The 11,620-nt window shown below is 36.6% G+C and overlaps 1 protein-coding gene across 1 annotated transcript in view; it reads right to left on the reverse strand.

The window, feature by feature from the left end:
* Positions 1-9,788, reverse strand: part of LOC134744615 (uncharacterized) — a 333,357-nt gene extending 323,569 nt beyond the window's left edge. Inside the window, exons 1-2 of the mRNA XM_063678492.1 lie at positions 9,529-9,788; positions 4,058-4,213 (exon numbers count right to left, since the gene is read on the reverse strand). Coding sequence (XP_063534562.1) covers positions 4,073-4,213; positions 9,529-9,717 — 330 coding nt within the window. The 5' untranslated portion in view covers positions 9,718-9,788 and the 3' untranslated portion in view covers positions 4,058-4,072. The remainder of the gene's footprint in view (positions 1-4,057; positions 4,214-9,528) is intronic.
* Between the last annotated feature and the right edge of the window lie 1,832 nt (positions 9,789-11,620).

Consider the following 11,620-nt stretch of genomic DNA (forward strand, 5'->3'; position numbering starts at 1 on the left):
TTAATAAATAAAAAACCAGCCAAGTGCGAGTCGGAATCGCACACGAAGGGTTCCGTACCATTATGCAAAAAAATGGCAAAAAATTACGTTTATATAAATTTTACCCACCCACTTAAATATTTATTTTATTCTGTTTTTAGTATTTGTTGTTATAGCGGCAACAGAAACACATCATCTGTGAAAATTTCAACTGTCTAGCTATCACGGTTCATCAGATACAGCCTGGTGACAGACGGGCGGACAGCGGAGTCTTAGTAATAGGGTCCCGTTTTTACCCTTTGGGTACGGAACCCTAAAAATTGTTATAAATACGTTGCAATGTAGATACCTACACCGTTGCCAAAAATTAACATACAAAATAACACCTTGCTAACACAGTAGTCTCTAGTTTACCTCATAGCAACTGTATTACATAGCAAAACTTTTTATACTGCGCGTTTTTGTTATATAAATCTGATGCCTGTAGCGAATTCAAGCCACCGGTAACTTGACATTGAAATAGTAATTAGAATTAAATTACTTTATAAATACAGTCAGTTTATCGTAATCTAAATCTGAATCATGCCGGTGCTTGCTTTGTGTAAAAAACCGGCCAAGTGCGAGTCGGACTCGCGCACCGAGGGTTCAGTACTTTTTAGTATTTGATGTTATAGCGGCAACAGAAATACATCATCTGTGAAAATTTCAACTGTCTAGCTATCACGGTTCATGAGATACAGCCTGGTGACAGACAGACGGACAGACGGACAGCGGAGTCTTAGTAACAGGGTCCCGTTTTTACCCTTTGGGTACGGAACCCTAAAAAGTAAAATAATCATTTCAGTATTTTCGGGCTTATTTTTAAATAATGAAATAAAAAGCCTAATTGTAAAGGATAAGGATGATACGCTAGACCGGGCCGGGGCCGGGCCGAAGCTTCCGGCGTATCGTTTTGTGGAAACCACCACGTAATCACCGATAAGCCGTCATAGAAAAATACATGTCGGACGCCTCATCTCGGCCCCGGCCCGGTTAAGCGTGAGTCATCCTTAACCGCTAAAATAAAAATAGGAAAACATTTTCGTATAAAACTATTAATTTACATTTTATTAGGTAAAAGGTTTGCGCTGTTATGCAAACAAAAGCGAAACAAAATAATACAATGATACAATCCATAAGCATGAACCAATTTATAGAAATATAAACACAAAATTATTTTAATACAATCAAAATAAATATTTACTAGTCATTTTTAGGGTTCCGTACTCAAAGGGTAAAAACGGGACCCTATTACTAAGACTCCGCTGTCCGTCTGTCCGTCTGTCTGTCTGTCACCAGGCTGTATCTCATGAACCGTGATAGCTAGACAATTGAAATTTTCCCAGATGATGTATTTCTAATGCCGCTATAACAGCAAATATTAAAAAGTACGGAACCCTCAGTGGGCGAGTCTGACTCGCACTTGGCCGGTTTTATACTTATAGTTGTTTGTTTAACAAAGTTGGGGCAAAGTTGTTGCATTACTCCTCGTGCTAATATTTCAAGTTTCAAGGCAAGCGTGCTCCACCGTAGACCACATCATCACTTACCATCAGGTGGGATCGTGGTCAAACGCCTGCCTATTCATCATAAAAAAAAAAAAAAAAAAAAACAAATTTTGCCACTGAGTGAAACACAAAATTTTTCATCACACCAACGCAAGGAAAATACTAACTGTAGGTAAGATAACAAAGAAAATAAAAGCAAATCTATTCAAAATGAATGTTATTAAGTAAATATTTATCATTCAAAATCAACATTTAAAAAAAAAACATAAGAAAACATCTCAAAATTTGCATTTGATTACATGTGCCTCACATGTGAATAAAATGCAACTTTTTTATTTGTTTTTGAATAATCAAGAGAGCCTTTACCAGCTGGTGTGGAAAATTAACAATAATATTCTACTATTTCAGCATAATCTCGGTGAAATATAGAAACGTAAAATAATCTCGAACCACCGCGGGCTACCGCGAAAACCGAAATTGCGGGGATCTTTCTCTTTTACTCCAATGCAGGCGTAATTAGAGTGACAGAGAAAAATGCCCGCAATTTGCGAACTTCGATTTTCGCGGTTATAGCCCAGTTTGGCGACAATGTGCGCGCCGACACTGGCAGTTGTTTTTGTACTTTTTTACTGGCGACGAGCTAGTTTAGTTCATTTGATTCATTCCTTGGAATAGTCTTAATTTACCGCTCGCCGCTCCGTCGGCGTCAAAGAGAAATTAAGAAGACAGAGTGCTCACTCCATACATCGGTATTGTTACCAAAAAGACTTATTTTCGTAGTCTACATCGCAATACGTAGTTCGGAAGTCCCAGTTTTTGTGTAAGTGTAACAAAATATTTTTCCCCTCACTAGCTCGGAAAGCCGTCTTTTATCCTTTAAAACAAGCGGGGAAAAACGCATTTTAACCACTAGTGGGGAAAGTAATTTGACCTTGGATGGAGCGTGTTTAAGTAGCTTTTGACAGATAACAAAACATAATAATGGTTCGTTCGATATTAATTATCATGAAATAAATGGTTTGAGAATTTAATAAAAAATACCAAATTTAGCTTTATTTAATGATTTTAATTCATTAACCTTAAATTCCATAAGAAACATTTGTTTTTTTAAATGATGTTGAATGTAATTCTGAACGCACAAGTTGAGTCGATGCAATTTCAAAACGCATCGTCAGAAATGTCATTGTCAACATTGTCAACAAAAATTTTCTCACCGACACGTAAAAATACACAATTTCCAGAGTTTTCTGCTATAATATCGTATTGTCGTAAAAAAAATGAGTGATTCCAGTGATGAAGATGATCTAACGCCTGTGGATGTTGCACTTTCCTCGCTATAGTGAGGGGAAAAGTTTTGTGTTACACACGGGTGCAAATGTATTTTACTTCTCGTGTGTTAAAACACTCTCTACGCTCAGGATTCTATTTTAGAACCACTCGCTTCGCTCGTGGTTCAACTATAGAATCCTTTCGCTTGCTCGTGTTTCAGTTCCACACTCGCGGGTAAAATACAACTTTGCACCCTTGTATAACAAATAACTATTTCACCACACCACCTGGTAAAGGCTCTCTTGATTGTTCAAAAGCTGACGAGGAAGTTGCATTTTTATTCACATGTGAGGCAAAGTAATCAAATGCAAAATTTGAGTTGTTTCCTTATGTTTTCTGTTAGAATTGACTTTTGTGAATGATATTTATTTAATACAATCATTTTGAATCGATTTGCTTTGATTTTGTTTGATATTTTACAGCTAACATTTTCCTTGTGTTGGTGTGGTGAAAAATTTTGTGTTTCTCTCGGTGGCAAAATTTGTTTAACCCTCGTGCCTTGAAACCCTCGCAACGCTCAAGATTCCATTTTTCGAATTTCGATTTTGCAATCTATCGCTTGCTCGGATATAAATATTAGCACGAGACGTAAAACAACAACTTTGCCCCCTTGTAAAACAAATAAGTATTGTTACTGCTATGCAAACATTTATTTCAGTGTACAATCGAATACCTTCTAGTCATTTTAAAACGTATTAAACAGAACCTTCTGTCATTGCAGCATTAACTTAGCGGTGAAAAGTAGAAACGTAAAATAATCCCGAACCATTTTGCGACAATGTGCGCGACGACACTCCCAGTTTTTTTTTGTATTTTTAACTGGCGACGAGCTAGTTTGGTTGAATGTTCATTTAGATTCCTCTGCGCCATCGGGGACATGAATAAAACATCCGGTACATAGAAGAAGAAATTAAATGGAATAGAAGTTTATTTTCCTTTTATTGTAATGAATAATTTGGTCTCGAATTGCAGTATCTGAACACTTTTCCGACTAAGCGTGACAATATTTTTATGACAAGGTTCTCGAAATCATCAAGCATCACTTAGAGCTCTTTACCACTGACGTCCAGTTTTTTGCGGGTATCGGATATTTAAAATAATAAACTTTGGCTTAAAGATTCCATCAAATTTAATTTTTTTATGTAATCTTTTAGATACAAACTATAGTTAAACGTAGTTTTCGTATCTCGTGTTAGGCGCACATCTCAAATCTCGTTTTAGACGTAGATCTCGATCTGGTAGTTGAGGCCGGAGCCGCGCTCAGACTTGAGCCGAATGTTGGCGTACGAGAAGCCGACGCCGCCCGCGGTCACGCTGGGTATCGCCTCCGTGTGGTCAAGGTCACGAGCGATGATACCCTGGAATCAATAGATTAACCAAATTGAATAACTTTTACTCACAACTGAGAATAGATCAAATTATATTATCAAATATTTTATTATATTTTTTCAGAATTCAGTGAAATCTCGATAATCCGGCACATCGATGGTCCGGTGTGCCCAGTAATCCGGCAGTAAATGATATAAATGATTCGCCCTTCAATCTCTTTATAAATGGCGAAGTTTCAGATAAGAGTAGAATTTTCTTTGAATTTAGTATTTTAGTAAAATGTATTTCTACGACATTACTAAAAAACACATCTAATATGCAGATTTGCTCTAACTTCTAGTAATCTGAATTTTCCAGTAATCCGGCTCTCTTGTGTCAGCATTGCTGTCGGATTAGTGAGATTGTACTGTATAACATTTACAAAAAAAAAGGCGGTTCCCTGAGCCAGAAGGCGAAAAATCTCATATTTTTCTAAGAGACGTTGATATTCGTAGACGTGGAAAAAATATATGTAGTTCTTGATTATATTATCTTTAATTTATAAGCTTCCGATACACGAATTATGACACTTCGCTCGATACAATTAATTCCCAAAGTAACCTCTAACTAGGAATTATAATCCAACTTTACTTGGTTATTTATTATGTGACACTCAAAAAAATAACAAAAAAATCATAATCATAATCATTATTTATTTATTTATTTTAATCTTTATTGCACAAGAACAAGTACAAAAGGCGGACTTAATGCCTTGAGGCATTCTCTACCAGTCAACCACTGGGCCAAACAGGAATTGTTAAGGTGGGTGCAGTGAGATGCGAAAAATAGTTATTTGTTATACAAGGGTGCAAGGTTGTATTTTAACCGCGAGTGTTTCAACACACGAGAAGTAAAATACATTTGCACTCGTGTGTAACACAAAACTTTTCCCCTCACTATAGCGAGGAAAGTGCAACATCCACAGGCGTTAGATCACCTACATCACTGGAATCACTAATTTATTTACGATATTATAACAGAAAACACTAGAAATTCTGATTTGTACGTGAGCCGGTGAGAAGAACAGTAAAAATTTTGTTGACAATGTTGACATTTCTGTTCTGACGTATGAAATGTCAACGATGCGTTTTGAAATTGCATCGACTCAACTTGTGCGTTCAGAATTATATTTAACATCATTATAAAAAATCTAACGTTTCTTATGGAATTTTAAGGTTTATGACATAAAATTATTAAATAAAGCTAAATTTGGTATTTTTTATTAGATTCTCAAACCATTTATTTAATGATATTTAATATCGAACGAACCATTATCATGAGCGTTTTACGTTTTGTTATCTGTCAAGCTACTTAAACACGCTCCATCCAAGGTCAAATTACTTTCCCCACTAGTGGATAAAATGCGTTTTTCCCCGCTTGTTTTAAAGGATAAAAGACGGCTTTCCGAGCTAGTGAGGGGAAAAAAAATTAATTAATTTAATTTAATCATTATCATAATTATTAGTCTGCATGGTGCAGACTGCCGCCAGTTTTTCAGTTTAATGCCGTTCCATCGGTTTGCCGTTATCACTGTCACATTTCGCAAGAAAGAACGGGAAAGACCATGCGCGCCAAGTGTCAATTTTGATTTTGGCGATTTTTATTTATTTTAAAAACGTTGCCTTACAATATCGAAATTCGAAAGCGGTAAAATTACTATTTAAGTTAAGATTGTTTTTTCTTATTTTTTATTTTTTTTATTTGTAGTGTCACATAATAAATAACAGAGTAAAGTTGGATTAAAAAAAAGTCCTAGTTAGTTAGTGAGTGGTTACTTTGGGAATTAATTGTATCGAGCGAAGTGTCATAATTCGGGTATCGGAAGCTTATAAATGAAAGATAATATAATTAATAAGAACTACATATATTTTTTCCACGTCTACGAATATCAACGTCTCTTAGAAAAATATGATCATACATGGAGATTTTTGCCTTCTGGCTCAGGGTTGACTTAAGTACAAATTACGAATAAAGACTTTGCTTACAAAGTAATCAAACAAAATCATTACGAGGTGGTAACTCCACGTGATAACGATAAATAGAACACGCGCTCATTAATATTTAAACAACACAAAGACCACAAAAGATAATTATTATTTGAAATACGACGGCCTCATTTCAATGTAAACGTTGTTACATTGATGGGAACCTAAATCGACCTACTTCATTGTGACAGAGTTTGATCTTTCAATTAATAATTTAACACTTTGTATAAAAGTCTGTACCTATACCTACGGGTAACTGTGGGCCATTTTACACATTGATTAGTGTTTTTAGGGTTCCGTACCTAAAGGGGGTTCCGTACTAAGAGTACTAAGACTCCACCGTCCGTCTGTCTGTCCGTCTGTCTGTCCGTCTGTCTGTCCGCCTGTCTCTCCGTCTGTCTGTCCGCCTGTCTGTCCGTCTGTTGGTCAGTCTGTCTGTCACCAGGCTGTATCTCACGAACTGTGATAGCGAGACTTGAAATTTTCACTGATTATGTATTTCTGTTGCCGCTACAATAAATACTAAAAAGTACGGAACCCTCGGTGGGCGAGTCCGCCTCGCACTTGTACGGATTTTTTTAATTCATGCCTTTGCTACTTGTGTTTAGTTTAGTGGCAAATGTATGAAGTCGAAATAACACTAATCAATATGTTAACAGAGGGTCTACCGCGAACCACGTTCGACGTGTTGCCTCCCTGTCACACTTACGTACGAATTTACATGTGCGTCAGAGAGGCAACACGTCGAACGTGGTTCGCGGTAGGCCCCGATATGAAGGCCCGCAGCCACACTTACCCGCATTGATATATTGACCTTAGTACTTTATCCTTTTATTCGGCTAGTGCAATGTACCTATCTCATAAACGGATAATATAACAACCAGTGTAAATACCTTTTGCAGGATATTAGCAACAAAAATCCATACTTCCCGTTATACGAACTTTTAATAATGCACAAATAATAAAATTCTTTAAAACGTGAGTCAAACTTATTGAGAAGGAAAAAGTTTAAAAATATGTTCAGAGGAGTATTCACCCAAGTTCATATTCACCCAGTACACCGAACTGATAATGTTTAATACAGCTTCACGAAATAAATTGAATTTTGATCCTCGTAATTATTTTCAAGCAATCATTACCTACGGTTTTCCGATCATTCAATTTAATCATTAAAAGTAATTCAGAAATGGTGAAAAATGTTTATTGTACAACGACGCCCGAGATCTGATTCACTTGATTGTACGTACGTACGTCAATCAAGTGAATCAGATCTCGGGCGTCGTCAAAATACGAGTCCAGACAAAACAAGATTTGTAGCTGAAATGAAGATAAGGAATAAATGATTTTTGCCTGGACAAAGCAGCGCAATCAATTTGCTTTGGTACTTAGTTCGTTCAGATTGAACCTTGAAATCCTTGAATTTCATTACGGAAGTATGGACATGCACGACACGACGACGTGCACGACGTACAACCGCCGCGGACACTCGTGCCTGAGGAAGGATTCCCAAAGAATCCGAAACATGTCGCCAAAAGCGACTAAAAATAATAGTGAGTGTACTGTTTCATTTCCCCTCGTAGGTGTATAATAAAGATCCTGATCGGATTTTAGTTATTTTTTCACATTTTTTTAGAACAATTTTTTTCTGTTGTTATGTATACGGCACGACCGAGGTTTTGAACCCGCGATTTTAGACCGCCATGCACACACATACGAATAAGATGAAGAGAATAATTAAGAATGGTAAATATTAAAATATGTTTTCGTACATAATTTCTAACTTTTTTTGTAATAAAGTTAAAACTGTTGTAACTAATAATAGGAATGAAAAAATATCTTAAGGAAAAATAACATCCCACATTTTATGGGATTACTTTTTTCCCTAAAGAAAATGAAGCGTGGGCTGGCTATTTTCGTATAAAATTCCGATCACAATTGATATTAAAATAATTTATGTTGAAAGTAAGCAACAACAGCAAGATATAAAAATACCAATGTTTACTTTTGTTAGGTACATGGCTTATTCTCGATATTTTTGCCACCATTATTATATTTATACTATATTCTAATGTTGCTTTATGTATGACGGTACTATAAAAAACGTAGCTAAAGCCCCTTTTACTTGTGTGAATAATGTGTAAGTATTGATAGACGCTATGTGTATTATGTGTAGGGTGGAAAGGAGGCCGTTTTGGACGTATTTGCTTTTTTTCATATTGTACATAAGAACGAAACCCTCCATTGCCTCCATTATGCGTGGTCAGACACGTGTTGGACCGATATTTATCAGTAAGTAAAATGAGTCATAATATGTACCTACTTAATAGGCAGGCGGCGGTTAGCGTTGTTAAAGGTAATTAAAAAGTGAAGGAAACGAATCACTTTATATGTATTTTTTTCATTTCATGTCCGATTTATAGGGCCTTATCCTTATCTAACTGCTATCGAAGGTATGTAAATACCTACGCGTTATTATTCGATTTCTAACAAGACTATTTCTTATTTATATTAACTGAAGTACCTACTTATAATAAGTATTTATCAAGAACGTAGGTACTCATGACAGTAACAGCATGATATTGTTTTTAAACATGTTGAAAATTATCTCTGCATGCTGACACGTCATAACGTACAACATATGTCAAACAAAAACACGCAAAATAAACAAAAACGTACGATTGAGATAAAACCTAAGCAAGCTGCAAAAAAAATGTAGACGAACATAGATACCATAGGCAGAGGCAACTAGCTAATGTATAATTAAAGTGTAGATAAATTTAAATAACTTAAGCAACTATCTATTTATAGCAATTAGTTTAATGTTTTACTATCTTACTGCTGTACACGACCTTCATTTTTGTTTCGACATCGAATTTAGACGAACTTTAGCCCCTAAGGCACAGGTGCTTACCTAGTTTAGGGGTCGAAAGTCTGACCTCTCCATACTGTCATGTTTGTACAAACCCTTGTGTAATTGTTTATTATGTAACGTGCTCCTTATGTACAATAAAATATTTTATTATTATTATTATACAATAAATAATAAACACAGATACCAACAGATTTAATCGTTATACTTAAGAGTACCTAAACCTGCCCGGCGTATTCTAAACCAGCATTTAAGCCAGCGGTGTCAGCATGGTTGCATTTTTATCACCTGTCACTATGCCTGTCACTTTCGCACTTACATACTTGTTAAAACGTGACAGGCATGGTGACAGGCGATAAAAATGCTACCCTGCTAAGCCCGCAGGTTTCTACTGTCCCGGTTAAAACACAGAATATTCAACCACATTTAACCCAACAAAACAAAAATATACCTTAATTATCTGTTGTCCAGGATCAGAGAAAAACACCTCCTTAACTCTCTTCTTAAGCGGGATGGCGTTATATTCAGCTTTCTCCTGCCATAACAGTCTGTTGTTAAAACTGGTGCCAACTATGAGGTCCTTGCTTTCCACGTAAAATGCCGACAGGGCGACTACAAAAACTACTAAGGCGATCTTCATTATTAATATTATGTGTTTATAAATTAACTGGTAGCTTCGCTGGTCAGCGCCGGACTGGCTTGATATCGCGACCTGCTCGCCCTGCCCTGTTTACATTCGTACGTACTACCGTTGTTAATGACCATGTGTAAACCTTATCGCGACGATTTAAGGTTGACATTTGTCAGTTGTGTTAGTGCTAAGTAGTGAGTAACAGGAAAAACTTATTGGCTGTGAATTGGATAAGTTGTGTCCAAGAACAATGAGTACCAGGGCTAAGTGTATGCGGTCATATCTCATTAAGAACATCTGCGTAGATGTATTTGCTTGTTGTGATGTGAAGAGTGAATCACATTCGTTGTACAACATTCACATGTGAAATTCTTTGTGCTAAACTATTTTATAGACTAGACACTAAAATAACAGCTCGATTAGCCAATCATCCTGCTTTTGTACTGTACCAATTTTGTACTCAGAGTTGATAGGTGAGCGGAAGTGAATTATCGTATTGGACTGCCAAAATCATAAACCCGATGAAAAAATTGTCGTACGTTTATCAAAAGATCACTAATCCTAAAATTGTTTGCAAAATAAGCTTAGGTAAATGTAAAATGCTCATCTAAATTGCGCTAAAATCTGTTTTAAATCTTAGTATTTTATGATATAGTTTAGCAGAAGGTGTCGCAGAAAGCAAACCGGGACTGGAACATCAGGGGGCATGAGCTTTCTCTGCCAAAAATGTGGAAGGTCGTGCCGCTCACGCATCGGCCTCCACAGTCACCAAACCCGTTGTCTAGACAGCAATGCATAAATCGTCTGCAATAGACAGACGCAAAGGCCTGTGTTGATATAGTTTCGAACGGTTTTGAGGAAATTTTGTAATTTTAGACGCCTTTGACTTAACCCCAAGGAGCCTAACACCTAAAAAGTGCAAATGTAGCCAATTTCTACATTATTATGTTTGATTGAACATGTCAGCCACGCCAGCCAGAACGCCACAGTATAATGCAGTTGCCTTTTGAATGCCACCTTAACGCCGCGTACCGCGTCCAGTAGAGCTAAGATGGTCGGTTGTTTATCATCTGTCATTATGCCTGTCACGTTCGAACGAGTATGTAAGTGCGAAAGTGACATGACAAGTGATAAAAATGCGACCATGATACCGCTGCAGTTGTACATAATTAAAGGTTGACCCATTGGTGGGTTGCGAGCGAAATTTGAATGGGCCCTGAAACACAAGACGACATGCTACCGATCGGGCTATTTTATGCACCCTTTTTAAGACGGCCAAGAGGTGGGTCCCGAATATTTGTCCGTTTTTGTTATGTGGGTCGGAGCCCAGTCAACTTTGGGAACAACTGCGTTACAATATGACGCTTAAGGTTAGCGTACGGCGTAAACCCAAGATCAACGCCTTGCTATATAATGTTAATGGCCGAAAGGTCACTAATAATGTTACTAGAGAATTAATACAGCATTAAAAAAAAATATCCTAGAAATATTGGGAATATATATTGCGCAAGGTTATCTCGTGGTCATCGCATGGCCTCACCTCGTCTAACGTAATATTAGCACTGTTTCAATTATAAACCTTATGGTGATAATATAAGGTAGACATTTGAATGAGTTATATGTAGTTGTAATGCTTAGCGCGACAGAAATGGTGCAGTGATCTCAGACTAACATCATCATCATAGTAATGCTAACGACACAGATTACCTAATAATAGCAGATATGGCACTTGCATAAAAAGAAGGAATTTAAACGTTACTAAGTAAGAAATATGTAATTTGTTTTTTTTTACGGTATTTTTTTTAGGAAAATGAATAGTAAAATAATAGTAGAAATTGTGTCTAAAAATAACTGCTCTCTACGGTTCTCTATTAATCTTCTGGTGCTTTATTTAATGCATGGTGTAAAATAA

This window comes from Cydia strobilella, chromosome 1, assembly GCF_947568885.1.
Source record: "Cydia strobilella chromosome 1, ilCydStro3.1, whole genome shotgun sequence".
Classification (NCBI taxonomy): domain Eukaryota; kingdom Metazoa; phylum Arthropoda; class Insecta; order Lepidoptera; family Tortricidae; genus Cydia; species Cydia strobilella.